This window comes from Elephas maximus, chromosome 3 (genome assembly GCF_024166365.1).
Source record: "Elephas maximus indicus isolate mEleMax1 chromosome 3, mEleMax1 primary haplotype, whole genome shotgun sequence".
Taxonomy (NCBI): domain Eukaryota; kingdom Metazoa; phylum Chordata; class Mammalia; order Proboscidea; family Elephantidae; genus Elephas; species Elephas maximus.
The window spans coordinates 194,543,100-194,560,887 of NC_064821.1; the positions used below are offsets into that span (position 1 = coordinate 194,543,100).

The following is a 17,788-nucleotide window of genomic DNA, read 5'->3' on the forward strand; positions in this document are numbered from 1 at the left end:
CTTTTTGCTGGGAGGAAGGGGTGGGGTGGGTAGGTGGCTGGAGAAGGGAGGTGGTGGGGTCTATGGACTCCATTGGCTATAGGGCACTGTGATGCCCAGAAGTGACAAGGTAGATGGCATGAGTTCTTCTCAGGGCAGGGTTCAAGTAGGGATGCATGGGACACCGAACGGCACGCTCATTGTACTGCAAACCCACTACTGAAATAGGTCGCTAAAGGTACCAGAGCTCTAGTAGCCTTAACTGCAGTGGCTCTCTGGGGGAGGAGCATTGAAACAGGAATATGCTCCGACATGAAGCAAGGCCTTGGGTGCCAGGCAAAGGAGTGTTGGCTGGACGTAGATGCTTGACTCTAGGCAGTAGCTGCAGGTTTCAGAACAGGAAACACTGGGAGGAATTCCCGTTTGACACTCCTGGCAACAGAGAGGGAAGTCTATGTCCAGATGGACACTTTGAAGAGGTGTGTGGAGGGGACTTGGGAATGGGAAAGGAGACACAAGCGAGGAATCTCACCATGCTTCTGGTCCTGTGTGCTGGGGTAAGCTGAGGAGTCTGTTTCTCATTAAGTACAGAGGAGGGTTTCATCACTTACAGGAAAACCATCCGCTTATCTGAAATCTGACCTACTTCGGGTTGGAGCCAGACAGGGCTCCTGCATCCCACAGGGACACTGGGGCTGCAGCTGTCCAAATTGGTACATCCAGCCAGTCCTCAGCAAGGAGCATCACTGCCACCACGACTCACCACCGCACACATGCACGGGGCTCAGGACTGACACCTGCCTCAGGTGGTGAGGTAGGCTCACCAGTGCCAAAGAGTTTTGAGATCCCAATGAGTCAAACAAAGGCTTTCTTCCCTGTATCCACTATGTTATTGATACAGCCCTTCCCCGAGTTGCCACACCCCAGGGAGTGAACAATTCAACCTTCTCACTTGAGGGGCGGCATCATGAAGTAGCCGATGTACTCTGGGCTGGGAGACAGGAGCTGGGGTGTAGACAGTCCCAGTGTCTTCTGGGAATGGGTGGAGTCAGGCCAAACATCTCCTAAGGTTCCTCCTGCCTCCCGCTTCCTTTGGTTCTTTGTAAGTAATCTTCGGCCAGTTTTTAGTCCTACCGAAGATGACGTTTTATTTGGTAATTGGAATTTCCTGGTCAAGAGACATGCTGACAGGCTGGAAAATGGACAGACATCATTTGGAGAAGGAGCCCTGGTGGCTCAGTGGTTAGCCAGAAGGGGGGCCATTCGAACCCACTAGCCACTCCTCGGAAACCCTATGAGGCAGTTCTACAATGTCCTATAGGGTCATTATGAGTCAGAATTGACTTGATGGCAATGAGTTTGGTTTTGTTGTTGTTGTTGTAGTTTGTTTCCTGGAGGTAGCAGCCTCAAGTTCTGAGAGAGGGAAGAGAAGACAGATGAGGGAGTGGTAAGAAGGAATAAGGAAAGATACTTGGCTAAAATTGGCACAGCGACAACAGCCAAGGGGCAGAGGAGGAAGGGGCAAAACTTTGGTAGAAGTGGATCCAGATAGCACTGGAAGATGCTGGAGGGACTGGGGCAAAGCTCAGGTGTGAAGAGTTGCACTGATCAGGACCAAGAGCTGAGGAAGCTGCCGTCCACACGGGTCAGAAACTCCGGAGGTGGTGAAGCTGACTTAATTAGGGTGTTTTCAGTTCCTGCCCCAAAGCCTCTGGGCCTTGGGGAGGGGCCCCAGGTAGGTCTTTACACTAGCTGGGGTGTTGACCTTACTATCTAAGAAGACACAGTATATTGAGGAAATGGTTAAAGTGCTATGGGGCCTAGGGAAGTGGTAAGGATGCTGGGACACTGCTGCCTGCTCCTGTGTGTCCTTTATATCCAACCCCCCTCAAGCTTTCAAAAGGAGCCCTGGTAGTGCAATGGTTAAGTGCTCAGCTGCTAACCAAAAAGTCTGTGATTCAAACCCACCAGCCACTCTAGGGGAGAAAGATGTGGCAGTTTCCTTCTGTAAAGATTACAGCCTTGGAAACCCTAAGGGGGCATTAGTACTCCGTCCTGTAGCGTCGCTATGAATCGGAATTGACTCGATGGCAATGGGGTTTTGGCCTTCGCTGTCTTTCAGGTGGGGACAGAAGATCTTAGGCTGGTAGAGGAGGTAGCTCAGGGCGGGGCCTCAGTGATGGCTGGCCCCCAACTCTGAGTGGGTTCTTGGGGGGTGATGTGCTGTGGAATCGGGAAACCTCCCTACCTCCAAGCCAGAGTTAGGGATCATCTTACTGAGGCAGTCTAATGTATTAGCTGAGCAGGAAAAAGGCAACAGCCATCAGACTGGCCATGCTGCTGAAGAGGCTGGAACTGGAGGAAAAAGCTGGCCCTGCCATGGGAGCAGTGCTCTGTGCTCATAGCAAGGCCTTCTCCATGCTCTGGTAGGGGGAGAGGCTGTCTCTTTACAGATCTGAGAGTGGGCTGAGCCCAAGAAAGCCATGCCTGGAGGCCACAGGAGGAGGGATGAAACAACCATGTGAAAATTGAGTCAGCTGAAAATGCTCTCCAGCTCCTGGCATGGTCGGCTTTGGCCGGGGAAGAACAACCCACCCACTCAGCATAATCACCCACATCATGAAGTTTCAGCAGGCCCCAGGCCTCAGCTTGAGAGTGAAGTCGGCAGGATGGTGCAGGGTGCCCAGAGTTGTGAGGGAAGGGGGGCTCTGCCACCTCTGGTCTCCTGGGCTGGGCCTGCAACTGGAGCTTACAAGAGGACTGGGACATTTTACCTGGGAGGGACCCTGTGGTAGGAGGAGCCCTGGATTGGGAGGATAAGATTTGGGCCCTGGGCCTGCCTCTGCCTCCAAATCTGTCACCTCCCTTCTCAAGACCTCAGCTTCCTCTTTGGTTAAACCAAAACACCAGTCAGAAGGGGTCTCTGAAGTCCCTTCTAGCCCCAGCAGCCATGTTTTTCAAAGCTCTTCACCTGCATGATCTCATCTGCTCCAAATGGCAGCTGTGTGTCCAAATAATGAGGCATCACCTCCATTTCATAAAGAATGTGGGGAACAGTGACACAGAAAAAGGGTTCCCTCCTGTCATGGATTGAATTGTGTCCCCCAAAAGTGTGTGTCAACTTGGCTAGTCCATGATTCCCAATATTGTGTGACTGTCCATTTTTGTCATCTGATGTGATTTTCCTGCGTTGTAAATCCTACTTCTATGATGTTAGCGAGGCAGGATTAAAGATAGTTATGTTAATGAGGCAGGACTCAATCTACAAGATTAGGTTGGACCTTAAGTCAATCTCTTTTGATATATAAAAGAGATAAGCGAGCAGAGACATGGGGACCTCAAACCACCAAGAAACAAGAGCCAGGAGAATAGCACGTCCTTTTTGGACCCAGGGTCCCTGTGCTGAGAACCTCCTAGACCTGGGGAGATGGATGACAAGGACCTTTCCCAGAGCCAGCAGAGAGAGAAAGCCTTCCTCCAGAGCTGGTGCCCTGAATTCAGACTTCTAGCCTCCTAGACTGAGAGAATAAATTTCACTTTGCGAAAGTCTTCCACTTGTGGTATTTCTGTTACGGCCGCACTGGATGGCTAAGACACCTGCCAAAGGTTGCCCAGCTAGTTAGCCCAGCGCCACAACAGGGACTTGGGGCCCTTCTGATGATGTACCAGCATCTGGATTCTCCCACCAGCCCTTTGGTGTGTCCGCCCCCGGCTGTGTTGAGGCTCGGAGGGAGAAGGCCGCTCTGCCTCTCTCTAGCTGCTTTTGCTCCTCCACAAACACCAAGTGGGCCGCTGTAGTTATTTGTGACCCTCTTCCCCCTCCCCCACCCCGTCTGTCATACTCCGAAGTCTCAGTAAACCCCCTCTATTTTCTGACTTCTGTCTATCTCTTGGTGCACAGTAAGCCTCTCTCTTCCTTTTCTGCACCCCATCCTCCCCATCCTTAGCCTCAGTCAGGACCCCGTTCCTTCCCCTGTTCCTCTGTGAGGCTTCGCCTGTCTCTGCCCTGACCCCTTCATGGCCAGCCTTCTCTTCCAGTGCAAAGCTCTGCACGCTGGGGCTCTAGCCACCTAGAAGAATCTATCTTGTGTCTTATTTTTCTCTCAAACTGGGGGCTCTCTAAGGCACTCAATCATGGGTGAGTCCCTGAGTCTACTCTGAGACCTTTCTTGCCCTTTGAGCCTCCTCCTCGGTTTGGGTGACCCACCTGCCCCCCTCCCCGCCACTGTTTCCTCTGGCTCAGAAGGGAGTTAGACCAACAGAAGGAAGTGGAACCCCAACTCTGTTGATTCAGCAAACATATTTCTCTTTAAGCTGATTAGCACTGGAGTGGAAAGGAGGGGAATTTGCTAGTCACTGAAGCTGGCGCCTGGGCCAGGCTGGGGGTGGGGTGGGGTGTGTGGCAGCGCCCAGGCTTAGGGAACACAGCTTGAGAGAAGGGTCTGGAGGATTCTTGTGCCTTGGGCAGGTACAGGGCTCCCTCAGCAGGAGGAAGGACCCTGACAGGCACTGACTAAACTCTTGTAGGAATGATAGCACATAGCACCCAGGCCTGGGCAGCTGGGGAGCCGGGGGTGGGGGGCACTCTGCTCTGAGCTCTGGGGACTACCCAGGGGCAGACTCAGCCCGGCCTTAGACAGCCCCCAGTTTGAGACAAAAATAAGACACAGGACAGATTCTTCCAGGTGGCTGGAGCCCCAGTGTATGGAGCTTTGTACTGGAAGAGGAGGCTGGCCCTGAAGGGGTCAGGGCAGAGACGGGGGAAGCCTTACAGAGGGACAGGGGAAGGAATGAGGTCCTGAATGAGGCCAAGGGCCTAAGCTCAAGAGGCTGGGAAAATAAGAGAGAGTCCTGGAGTCACTGCAGGGGAATCTCTACCCGCCAAGGGGCTCCCACCCACAGCTAATAACGTGCTCTCCCCTTCCCCAGTCCTGTGCTGACAGAGGAGGTCAAGGAGCCACCCTTCAACTGCTTCCCTCCCTGTTCCTCCTTCTCTACGGTGTCCCTCTGCCCTGCCACCTGCCCAGCCCATCCCAGCTAGGGAAGGAATACTGTGCACAGTGATGTCTGTGTCCCTTGCCTTGGTGTCTCCCAGCCCCCAGTCCACAGACCTGTGACACGCCGCCCCCCCCCCATTCAAGTACCTCTCAGCCCCAGGTCCTTCTCTCCCCACTGCAATGGCAGTTCAACTCCTTGCCTTTCACAACAGGAGAGAGACAGGGAGAGAGAGCCAGACACAAACAGAAGCCTGGAGGACTTGCACCCCTGAGGCGGGAGGTGGTTGGTGATGATTTATTAGGCAGGGAAGGATCAACAAACAAGTTCTAACATCTGTTCTCACCAAACCATTCCTCAGACAACAGCAGCATTGGACCAGGGCCCAGCCTCAAAGGCTCAGAGGGCCAAGGAAATGAGACTCCAGGAGGAGAAACCAGGGCAGCAGGAGCCAGCAGGGCCCTCCTAGCCCACTTCCTCACCATCGTAGAGGATTGCCAAGCACTGGGCCATCGGATTCCTGGAGACTCTCAAGAGGGAACCAGTGGGTGTGTCCCGAAGAGGAAGTGGACCTCACATTTGCTCCTCCGGCCTCCAGACTTCTTTGGGGGACCCAGACCTGCCAGGAGAAAGAGCTAAGCCTGGGATCCAAAGGAGGGCACCCAGTGTCCAGGCCCCCATGTGGCAAAACTCTGAAAAGCAGTCAGGTTTCCTATCTGAGGAAATCTCTGATGTTTCCTATGAAGAGTTAGTGATGTGGGGTAAGGAACTGAGCACTAAACAGGGAAATTAATTTGCCTGGGTTCTAGTCCTTGACCTTGGCCAAGTCACTCTCCCTCTCTGGGCTTTATTTTCTTATACGCACAGTGAGGGACTTGACCCTAAGGGCAAACGTGCTGCAGCTCCTCCTCCCTCCCTCATTCACAGCAGACATCACTAATCAATCATGGTGCTCTTTTCTGCTGAGTTCAGATATGACCTTCACATCCTTTCCAGTGCAGCACTCTAGGCAGCCAGGACCAATGGATTGGAGTTGGCATGCAAGGTGACACCTCTTTGCCATCCTTGCAACAGATGATTCCTGAGGTCCTTTCCAGCTTTGATCACCTGCAGTTTGTTCCATCCACATTTCCTGACAAGGGGGCCCTGGTAGTGTGAAGGTCTCTGGCTCTGATATTCCAAGTTATCCTCCCCTAGCTCAGACTCACCAGCTACTGAGGAGGTCCCAGGGGGAGCCATGCCTGTCCTCGGTCCTGGAGCACCTGTCTAGAAAGGTTGTGGGGGAGGGTATGTCCCCAGGGGGGTGGGGGCTGGTGAGGCAGGGGAGGGCCTTGTCCAGCCACAGAGTTCTCAGAATGCAGCTGTGGACCACCTGGATTCTGCAGAGATAAGGACAAGCCCTAGGTCACACCTTCCACCCCCTGCCTTTAGGCCCACCTGCAGCCTTAAGGGCCAAGACTTCTATTCTGAACAGATCTTGGCCTTTATGCAGACAGGGGAGTCTAGACTCCTCTCAGTCATTCACTCAACAAACATTTCCTGAGCACCTGCTCTGTGCCAGGCACTGTACTGGGTGCTTCAGATGAGTCGCGTCCCAGCCCCTGCCCTCAGGGAGCTCACACCCTACTGCAGGGTGGGGAGATGGAGGGAGATGGGGCCCCAGGTGGTAAGTGACACGGCAGGTGAGTATAAAGCCCAGTGATGGCCTCTGTGGTCAGGTCAGGGAAGTCTTTCCAGAAGAGGAGAAGTGCAAGCTGGTTTTCAAGGGTGATTAGAAGGTTGCCAGGCAGTGGGGGGCGGGGGGTGGGGGTGAGTTTGCAGGAAATTACTATAGGCAAAAGGCCTGATGTGTGCAAACCCTAGAAGGCTTGAAACCACTTGGTGTGTTTGGAACCATGCGTATAGTTCTGGGAGGAGGGGAGCAGCTGGCGGTGAGGCTGGAGAGGGTGAGACCCAACCCTACCACCATGTATGGAGGGCCTCATGGGCCAGGCAGCTGTTTTAGAAAGACAACTCTGCCTTCCTTGGGATACAGTAGATCAGAGGTCACCGGCTGGTAGTTAGGAGACCAATTAAGAAGCTCTTGGGAAAGTCCTGGTAAGAGATGATTGGGACCGGAACTGGGGAAAGGAGAAACATATTTAGGATGAGACCCAGGAGAATTAATGGCTTATGGGGGGATGAAGAGGGAGGAGATGTAGAGGGAGGCCTGAGGATTCTGGTTTGGAGAGTTGGGTGGCTGAAGAGTTATCAGTCAGGACAGGAAACAAGGGAGGAGCAGTTCTGGGGAGAAAGGGTGAGAGCAATGTTGGCTGTGTTGAGTTTGAGAGGCTGCGGGACACCAGTGAGCTGACCAGAAGCCTGGAGAGAAGTCTGGATGAGACATGGACTGGCAACACCAGCTCAAGGAAGGCAGTAGTTGGCAGGGTATGGGTGGTTGTGAGCAGTCATAAGGAGTTGAGGAGGAAGCCTGGGTGCCAGTAGGGAGGGAGGGTGGGCAAGGAGCTGAGGAGGGGAACCAGGAGAGCAGGATGGGGGTGGCAGAGGGAATGGAAGGGGGTGGGAAGGACAGTGGGTATCATACACAACATATCACCGAACAGATCAGTGGAGTCGGGGGGAAGGTTGAAGAGGGGTGTGCAAGGGGGAGGGGAGTGTGCTGAAGGAGTCTGGGAGTGCACATGTTCCCTCCTCTAAGCTCACTGAGATAACACAAGGACCCCAAGGACTCTTCTTCTTCAGGAGTTAGGGCCATGAAGGCAGAGGGGAGCCAGAGCAGGATCAGACTGGGGAGGTCACGGTGAATGGAACCGAGATTCATGGTACACAATGGGGTGGGCCTCAGGCAGGGCTGAAGAGGATCTGATGGACAAGACGGACACAGACCAGGATGCAGGCTGTGGTGGGGAAGATGGTGGGGCCTTCCTGGGGCCTCTACTTTCTCTGTGAAGTAGGAGAGGATGATATGTGGAGAAGCAGAGGGAGTGTTGGGGTGGGGGCTTGGCAAAGGTGGGGCAGGTCTGTGACCTGGGGGAAGGAAAGGGAGCAGTCTCTGGGCCTGGAAAAAAGTTGAGGATAATGCTGGTCATCTGGACCAACAAGTCCTTCCCATCTTCCCTCAGGTGTCTGACCATCACTCCGATCCAGGCTTCAATGGGAACACCATCTCTATCCTGCCCAACCTAGTTTTCAGGGACTCCTTCCTGTGGTCTAACCTTTCCCCGCACCCCCATTTACCTGGTTTCCTGAGACAGGCCTGGATCGGCATTTCTGTAGGATCCGGTGCCCCACAACGGACTGTGGTCCCTCACGCCTTGAGGGCACCTCCACCTCAGCATAAATGTTGCTGGGGGCTTCCCCGGGGCTGCCCCAACCCATGGCGTAGAAGGCTATGGGCTCATCAGGCTCATGGTAAATCGGATTGGAGGGCTTGCGTGGTGGGGCCAGGCGGGGTCGCGGAGCGGGGCTTGCATAGACTTCAGGGGACTGCTGAGGTCTGGCTGGGATGGGAGGCTTCGGCCTGGGTGGCTGGGAGGGCTAGGAGAGAAGGCGAGGCCAGGGAGGAAAAATGGGTCAGAGCAACTGAGTCTGGGCCAAAGCTGGAGCCTAAACCCCGGCTTGAGTCTCCTCACCCTTTAGGCCCTGCCCCCCTCTCGTAGCCTCACCCTCCTTTTTGTTCCCACCCTCTCTCTCTCAGGCCCCACATCCTCCCTTAGCCACTCCATCTCAATACCTCCTTTGACTCCCCAGCCCCCTCTTTCTGCAGTGGGTCTGGGGCCTGTCCCTGTTTGACGACTGCAGTATAGTGGGGGGTTGGGTCCTGGATTTTGCTTCCAGAGTCTGTTCCTTCAGTCCTCAAGGAAAGTCCTGCGGGCTCAGGAGTCTGCTGGGAAAGAAGAAGGCCTGAGGGACTTGGTGTGGGGGGTTATAGGGGCAGGTGATCCAGTAGGACAAAATGGAGGTCCAAGTGGACCAATGGTTCAAGTGGAGGATGAGAGTGGGGGAGGCACAGAACTTTGGCTTGGGCTGGGGGGCTAGGTTCCCTGCGTTAGGAAGGGAAAATGGAGAGGGCAAGGAGGCAGGGGCAAAGGGGGGTGGAGGTGGTAGCTCTGGCCACAGGTCATATCTAGCATTAAATTTAATTTCATCTGGAACACAGGGCTAGACCAGTCTCCATTTGCGTCTGTGGTTGTAAAAATGCAACAAGGCTCTAGAAGTCTTTAGCATGGAGATGGATCTCCGTGACAGCTGTGCCTGTGTTTATTCTGCAGATGCCTGAGTCTGAGTGGAGTTGTCCCCTTCTCTGTTTTTGTGGGCACAGGTACGCGTGCGGCTGTATATTTACCCCATAAATCCAAGCCTGTGTGGACTCTCATGCAGCCAAGCGTCTACCCTGAGATCCCGGGAGAAGCAGAATTTATGGAGATATAAGCCAGACTTTTTAAGGGCAGAGTAATAGCCTCGGGAGAGCCTTAGTTTACTTCCCTAGTAGGTATGCTTTTAGCCCAGCACTTAGCCCTAGGTTCATGAATGTTCTCCACATGCCCACTACTCTGGTAAACTGAGGTCATAGGGCTTAAGTTAAGGTCACAGAGCTTTCCTCGTGCTCCTGCAATACACCACGTGCAAGTCTCCATCTGGAGGTCTACAGGCACTGCAGGCTTCCTGGGTTCAAAGCAGAGTTCTTTTTTCCTGTCCAAACCCTCCCTCCTCTTTCAGCATTCCCTTTATGATTAAATTAGCATCTCCACCCTGGTGCTAAGACAGCACTTTGGGAGTCAACCTTGACACCGTCGCCTCTCCCCCTCCCTCCCCACATCTAATCAAGCACAAGCCTCACTCCTTCCGCTGCCTGAACACCTCTCACATCTGCCCACTCCTCCCCATGCCCACAGCCACCGCTCTGGTCAGGCCTCCTACTGCTCCCCTGCATCCTCTCTTGCCCCTCTAGCCCATTCCCCACTCAGTGGGTGCAATGATCATACAGAAGCTCCCCTAGCAATCCTTCAGTGTCTTCCTGCAGCCCCCAGGATAAAGTCCAACCTCCTGAGAGGATGAGTTACAAGATCCTGGATGGCTGGAGCCATAGAGCCTCCTGCTTCCCACCATTCTCCCTTTAGCTCTCTGAGCTCTGGCTAGCCTCCCTTCACCCCCAGGCTTTCCTATACTTAGTTTCTGCTGCTTGGGAATCTTTAGTCCCCGCCTATTCCTCATAAAATTCCACAAAAGAATTGCCCATAGGCACTGTCCTCACTTCTTGATGGGGACCCCAATCAAGCTCCATGAAACTGTTCTTGTCAAGATTACCAATGACCTCCTCTTTGCTAAATCTAATGGTCAATTCCACACCTATTGCCACCCCCTCTTCCTTGACTCACTTTCTTCACTTGGCTTCTGGAACTTCATACTCTCCCGGTTTTACTCCTTTCTCTGGGCTGTTCCTTCTTAATTTCCTTTGTGAGTTCCTCCTCATTTCCTCAAACCTGAAATTCTGGAGACTTGGTCTTCATTTCTTTTCTATCTATACTCACTCCCTGGGTGATTTCACCCTTCCTGGGGGCTTTAGAGTTCATCATCATGATGTTAGCTTCCAGATGTTTCTTGCCAACGCAGACCTCTGTCTCAAAGTCCAGGCTTGTACATTCCAACTCCCCACTTGACATCTCCATTTGGAAGTTGAATGGACATCTCAGACTGTGCAAACTGAACCCCTCATCTCCCCTCCCCGCAGACTTGCTCCTCCTACAGCCTTCCTCATCTGGTGAATAACAACTCCATCCTTTCATACACCTCACCCATTCCTGAAAAAATGTGTCAGCTTCACCATCAAAACAGATCCAGCATTCCACCCCTCCTCAAAGCTCCACCTCTATCACTCTGGTCCAAGCCATCATCATTTCACCTGAAATATTATAGTAGCCTCCATCTGGTCATACTTGTCCCTCCCAAACTTGTCAGGCCATGTCTTTCCTCAGCTCATACTCTCCAGTGCCATTTCATCTCATTTGGAATAAAATCCTAAATCCTTACAGGAGCCTACAGAATCTCCTCCTCTTGCCTCTCTGATCTCACCTCCTACCTCTCTATCCTTCAGTCACCCAGCTGGTTTTCTTACTGCTCTCACTATTCGTCAAACACATCAAGCATCCTCTTACCTCAGGGCCTTTGTTTCTGCTGTTCCCTCTGCCTGGACTGCTTTCCCCTGTTGTCTGTGGCTTCCTCCCTTACTTCATTCAGGCCTCCATTCAAATGTTCCCTTACTAGAGTGGCATTCCCAGACATCCCCATGTAAAATAGCCCAGCCTTGTCACTCCCTATCACTGCTTGGTTTTTCTTCACAGGTCTTACTTATCACCACCTGACATATGTTTTATTTACTTGTCTATCTTATTTATTTGTTGTCCTTCCACTAGAATGTAAGCTCCATGAAGACAGGAATATGTGGGTCGGTTTTGTTCATTGTCATTTTCCTGTATCCAGAACAATACCTAGCACTTGGTGCCCCTCAGAACTGCATGAAACTCCTCAGGGAGACACTCCCTGACACCATGCTCCCAGGCTGAGTTCCCCAAGTGAGCCAAATGACACCCCACCCTTATTTCCCATCTCATCACACTCTCTACACTTGATTCCTATTACTGCTGGAAAGTTAGCTTCGTGAGTTTGAAACCCTCTTGTCTTGTTCCCTGCTCAATTCCTGGGGCCTGCCAGCCCCTGGTGTATGGTAGGCACTCAATTACATGTCTCTAAATTTAATTTAGAAGAACTGTGTGCCTAGCTGGTCTCTCAGGTCCCTCCTGTCTTTGTGTGGCTGGTCTGGTCTCTCAAGAACACCTCCCCCAGCACTCATCTTTCTCGAAGGGCTTGCCAAGGAGATGAATGGGCAAGGGAGGCATGGCTGGGTGGTCTGCTGGTATTGCGGTCCCCGGGCCTGGGCTCTGACTGGGTGGGGAAGGGGGGAGCTGGCCTGAGTCCCTGGGGTCTTGGGGCAGGGTCCGGGGGGCGTACCTGGCGCTCGCAGGGCTCGGTGAGCTTTTCCCCGTACGGGCTGAGTGGGCACGTTGTGTAGTGTCGCAGCAGGTCCTGCAGCCGCGCGTGGGCACTGTCCTCGCCCAGCACCACGTGGCGCCCGTCCCGGAGCTGGGCCAGCAGGAAGTGGCGGCAGCAAGCCCGGCTCCTGGGGGTGTCATTCGGGGTCAGACTCGCTTCTCTTCCCTGACCGGGACCACCGGCGCGGGGCGCGACCCCTGTGCGCACTGCGCCTGGGTCTTCCAGCCTCCGCCCCCGGGGGCTGAGAGAAGAGCCCCGCCCCTCCGTCTGCAGCACGAAGCACCGCCCCCCGGCGCGGGGCCCCGCCCCTCACCTGTAAGTCAGCACAAAGGTCACGGCGCTCTCGCTGAACCGCACCAAGAAGCATCCCTGAGGCTTGGTCTCCAGCAGTCTCTCGGCCTCCCTGTGGGTAGCGGAGAGAAGAGGCAGAACCCTGCTATGACCCTCCGGGCCTCGTCCCGTGTCCCCGGAGCTCCTGGGGGCCCATCCCCCAACCTAGTGTGCTGAAGTGGCTAGAAAAGGGCCAGGGTGGAGATGGGGAAGGAGGATGCGAGCACTGTGCTTCCCCTGCAGGGACTGGCGGTGGGCAGGGGCAGGGTCCCACTCAGGACACGGGAGGCCAGGTGGCCTACCGCGCTGCAGGTCTGCTCACCCTCATCCTGAAAGTGCAGCCTGAAAGGGCTAAGGCTGCAGCAACAGGAATGGTAGTTAGACTTCTGGATATCAGAAGTCCCAAACTGAACTGAGGAGGTGAAGCAAGAGATACAAGGGCTATGAGGCTGAGAAATAGAGGAAGAGGGAAAAGGTGGGGAGACGGGGAAGAAAGAGGAGAGAGCTGCAAGGAGCCGGAGACAAAGATGGAGTCAATGGAGAAAGAGATAGAGAGATGGAAAATATGGTGGCACAGTGGTTAAGAGCTACGGCTGCTAACCAAAAGGTCAGCAGTTCGAATCCACCAGCCGCTCCTTGGAAACCCTACGGGGCAGTTCTACTCTACCCTATAGGATCCCTATGTGTCAAAATCGACCCAAGAGCAACCCAGTTATGGAGACCTTAAAGACAGGAGGATAATGGAGCCTGAGAGGGAAAACCAAGGCACAGAGGCAGCTGGACTGGATTCTCTCTAATTATCTCCCCTGGGAGAGATGCCTAGGAATTGGGAGATGGGAGTCATAGTCTCAGTCTGCCCTGACTGGCAAGGGACCCCTGCCCCTCTCTGGGCCTGTTTCCTCCTCTCTGACTCACTTTCGGGTAATGAAGCCATGGAACCAGGCAGGGGCTGCCCCGTGCTGCAGGAGCCAATGTGCCTGGGTCTTCTGGAACCAAGCCCGGGTCTCGGCCTGCAGGGTCAGGCCTCCTTCCCCAGGCACCTCCTCAGCCTTTCCAGCACCCTCTGGATTGGAAGCAGTCCCCCGGGCCTGGACAGACACCTGCTAGGGGAAAAGTCCAAGGAGGGAGAAGCAGCCACGATTAGCAGGCTTTCCTCTAACGCCAAACCAGCCACCACCTTCTCACCCCTATACCCAGCCCCTCCTGTGCATGGGGAGGAAGCTCCCCCCACCAGACCAATGGCCTGTTTTAGGATGTATTTGCCCAGAAAGCCCTTCCCAAGATCTCACTTAAATCCTGTCTTCAGCTCTAGCTGTTTTGGTTTCCAGGGAATGTCCTTCCACTTCCTTTTGGGGCACAAGGGCCTTTCATCCAATAGCAGTGAGCTGTTAAAATGTGCTTCGATGGGGATGAAACAGGTACCAAGGGCTTCCAGACAGACTGGAGGTCGTTGCCTGGCCCGAGGGATGAAGGGAGATGGTGCAAGACACCCCAGAGGCGGGGATGAGGGAGTGCTCCCCGACAGTAGGGGGAATTGAAGCTGAGTCCAAAGGAAGATTCCCTAATGACTAAGGGGTAAGGGGAGTCTCAGGGTGGCGCAGATGTTTATTGAACTCAGCTGCTAACTGAAAGGTTACAAGTTCAAGTCCACCCAGAGGCACCTCAGAAAGAAAAGTCTGGTGATTTACTTAGGAAAAAGCAGCCATTGAAACCCTATGGAGTACAATTTCTACTCTGACGTGTGGTTGCTAGGAGTCAGCATTGACTCCATGGCAACTGGTCTGGGAGGGTGAGGAGAATTGAGATGGAGACCTGGGATGCAAAGGGCAAATGAAGGCCGTGGACATAGACTCCCAGGTGACTGCTTATTGGGCACCTGCTAGGGGGAGAGTCCAAATGTACTGTTACCTGTTAACCTGTGGACTCAGCCTGAGCTTCCCAGGGCCAGAGGAGCAGTGTGTGGGCCAGGGGGCAATTCGGCAATGAAGGGGCCTCTCCCTTTCTTCTTCACCTCCCTCGGCTCCCCTAGCCCCGTCATCCACAGCTCCAGATGGCTCCTGCTCTGTCTTCCCATTGCCCATCTGCAAGCCCTCATCTGTGGGAGGGTGGGAGCAGATGGGGAGGGCTGCATTCCCTCAAGTTCCCACTCACCGGAACCTCAATAGCCAAAGCCCTGGGGCTGAGCTGGGCCTCCTCAGCCTCCAGGGCCTGGGATCTGGGCCTCGGGAGCAGGTCCAGGTCCTGGCAGCTCCTGCGGGTCAAGTCCATGGGCAGAAAGGTGCTGAAGGTTGGGCTGGGGGCTTGGCGACTCCCTGTCAGCATAGAGAGGACTGCTGGGGTTTCTCACTCCTCTCCCCAGGCTCAGAGGACCCTGCATGCCTCTGGCAAGGGACCAGGGGAAAGATTTCTCAGCGATGAGGAGTAAGGAGTCAAGGAGATCCTGAAGGGCTGACGCAGTTAGAGGGTGCTTGTCAGGGGAAGGAAGGTCTGGGAACTAAGCTGGCCTTCCGATGGCCCAGAAGTTCCACCATAAGGGACGCAGATTTCTCCTGGCCCAGGGTCCTCCATCTCGCATTCCCCTTTCTCCTCCCAGCTCCCTCCTCTCTAAGAAGCACTCAGCAAACCCCCATCACCTTTGTCCTCAGGGATGAGTGAACATGGAGCCCCAGAGGGAGGAGGAATCATGGGTGCCCTGATAGTCAGCCTTGCCATCTTTGGCTTGGGGTGGGAGCCCTCACCCCTGAAATGGGAGCTCGAGCCCAGGAGAGACAGCAGGGGTGATGAGGGAAGTCCTAATGTCTCCTGCCCCCCACATTCTTACACTTTCCACTTACCTTGGGGACATATCTGAGCCAAGGGGAACTCCATGGGGGCAGCCTTAGAAGGAGCCCCCGGAACAGGGTGTATGTCTGTGTTCTGGAAAGGTGTGCACACTCAGCAACTCATCTTTCCCCTCACCCTGGCCCCAAGGGGCAGGAAGTGTCGCCTCACCCACAGCCTTAGCCCCAGCAGAGGACCCACGTCATGGAAAGCCATAAGACAGTTGTCCCTCCCCCCGGAAGCCAGGCAGTTGAAGGTGGTGGTGGTGGCACGTATTGGTGTCACTCTGTGTTTGGGTGTTGGGAAGTTCTTACTACTATCTGACCTTGATCTCTCCTGATTCTTTCTCTACTCCCTCACCCCAGGCTGGGACCTCCCTATCTCTGTCCCTCTGGGCTTCTGCTTTCTTACTGGTAAATCCCCTAGTGGTATGTTCTGAGCAGTGGGAATGGGGATGTCAACCTCAGAAGGATCAGATCTATGAGGTGCCTGGGGCTCCTCAAGTTTCACAGTCAGGATTGTGCTCTGAGTGCACATGAGGAGGGGCAGGACAGGGCTGTGATAGGAAGGTAATGGGCCAGACTTCTGGAAGAACTTTTTGAGATCTTACAAAAACTGCAGGGGTGGAGGGTAGGGAGATGGGGACCTGGCTTCCATCCTTGAGCAGATAATGGAGCTGGGTGAGGGCAAAACCAGGCAACTCTGGAGAAAAGGAAGGAGAATTCCCTCTAAGTTGGAAAAAATAAATAAATAACCCATTGCCATGGAGTCGATTCTGACTCACAATGACCCTATAGGACAGGAACTGCCCAATAGGGTTTCCAAGGCCATAATCTTTACGGAAGCAGACTGCCACATCTTTCTCCCGCAGAGAGGCTGGTGGGTTCAAAGTGCTGACCTTTCAGTTGACAGCTAAGTGCTTAACCACTGCACAACCAGGGCTTACTGCCAACTAAGCAGGTTGTAATTAATACAACACTGTTAGTCGTCGTTGTTAATAACATCAACAACTCTGATGTCTTAAAGTTGCAGTGTGCTTTATACGCACTCCACACACCAGAGGACCCATCCTATTTCCCTCTCACTTGATCCTCACACACTAAGAAGAAGAAAGGAAACATGATCTCCATTTTCCAGAAGGGTAAACTGAGGCTAAGAGAAGTTTGGTGCCTTGGCCAGGGTCTTTCAGTGTCTCAGGAGTTGGTGGCAGAGCTGGGACTAGAAACTAGAGCTCCTTTCACTACTGTCACCATGATTTAGGCCAACAGTCCATGACTATGTGCCAGGCACTGTTTGTGGGGCCAAGAACTCAGAGAGAAAAAGAACCTTGTTCCTGCCCTCGGGATGTCAAGTGGAGGAGACAGACTTTCCGGCAAATACTTTTTAAAGATGGTGGTGGGGTAATGGTATGGGCTGGTGCTATGGGAGCTGTAGTGTGGTAGCAATAGTGTTGGCCCTCGTCTGACTTCAGAGGGGAATCAGCATCAGTCCAAAGCCGACTCCTATGAGATGGAGGTCAGACATACCTCCACTCTCCAAACTTTTTACCAATTCTGACACCAGCCGCCTACCCCATGGCACTCTCTACTTCTCTGCCGGGTGCTATAATTTGTTACATACAACAGCCACACAGAACTCATAGACCATACTCACGGTTGTGTGGTTTATTAGGGAAGTAACATGTGATCGAGATCAGCAGGCTACAAGTTGGGATCAAGATTAGGAAGCATGTAGGCAAAATCTCCCTTCTTCAGTGCAGGACAGCTCCCTTAGCTCCCCTTGGCCGCGGAAGCAAGTAGGCACTTCCCTCCGCAGTGCAAGTCCTCTCCCAGCTCTGCAGGCCTCTTCTCAGGGCCCTCAGGATAAGCCTCCCCTTGCCCCCTGCCCTGCTCTGAAAGTGCTCCAGCTCTTGCAGCCCTGAAGGCAGCTGCCCGGAGTCACCCCACTCCACCAGCAAGCCCGCTGCCCGAAGGCGCTCAGCTCCCTAGCTCCATGGGCCAGGAAGCCCACCATGCCATCTTGTAGCAGCCTCCTGGTTCTGGTGCCGCCACTCCAGTGTTACAGCTCTGTCTGTTCCCTGGGTCTAGGAGGTTGTCAGTGCAGGGACCCCGGGTCCAAAGGACACATTCTGCTCCAGGCTCTTCTTCTTGATGGTGGTGAGACACCCCTCAACCTCTGTGAGATGGCCGCTTATATAGGCAAGTGGTTCAATCCTATTGGGCATATTTTATGTACCCTATTTGCATAACTGACCAATCCCCTCACTGGACTAAACTGGCCAATCACCCCTGCAAGTGGCTGCATCTATTTGCATAAAAAGTGGCATTTTCTTCTGTCAGAGACTGGCTTCTTCCCAGGGGGAAAGTAATAGGCTTCTCCAAAGGACTAGGGCAGCTGTAACAACTCCTCATGGCCTTGGGGAAATATCTCCCAAGCTGTTTTCTTTTTCTCTTTTTCACAGGAAGAAACTCATTTCATCATAGAAGCCGACCCTGAAGACCCCTAATTCAGCCTGGTGTGTGTGCGTGGAGGGGCTGGGATGTGGGAAGAGGAGCCTGAGCTGAGTTGTGGAGGATGAGTAGGGTGGGGAAAGCCTTCTTAGATAAGGGACAGC

General features: G+C 53.8%; 1 protein-coding gene across 2 annotated transcripts; it reads right to left on the minus strand.

The window, feature by feature from the left end:
- Nucleotides 1-5,239: 5,239 nt before the first annotated feature.
- On the minus strand, nt 5,240-15,308 carry SH2D2A (SH2 domain containing 2A). 2 transcript variants are annotated; one of them, XM_049880813.1, is made up of 9 exons: nt 15,189-15,308; nt 14,506-14,666; nt 13,270-13,454; nt 12,338-12,427; nt 11,983-12,151; nt 8,708-8,857; nt 8,212-8,511; nt 6,183-6,353; nt 5,504-5,593 (listed from the first exon to the last, which is right to left on the minus strand). In XM_049880813.1, exons 1-8 carry the CDS (start codon nt 15,220-15,222, stop codon nt 6,186-6,188), a joined length of 1,257 nt encoding a protein of 418 aa, XP_049736770.1. In that variant the 5' UTR covers nt 15,223-15,308; the 3' UTR covers nt 5,504-5,593; nt 6,183-6,185. The 2 variants fall into 2 exon arrangements, with proteins under 2 accessions (XP_049736772.1, XP_049736770.1); XM_049880815.1 differs by lacking the exon at nt 6,183-6,353 and having other exon boundaries at nt 5,240-5,593.
- Between the last annotated feature and the right edge of the window lie 2,480 nt (nt 15,309-17,788).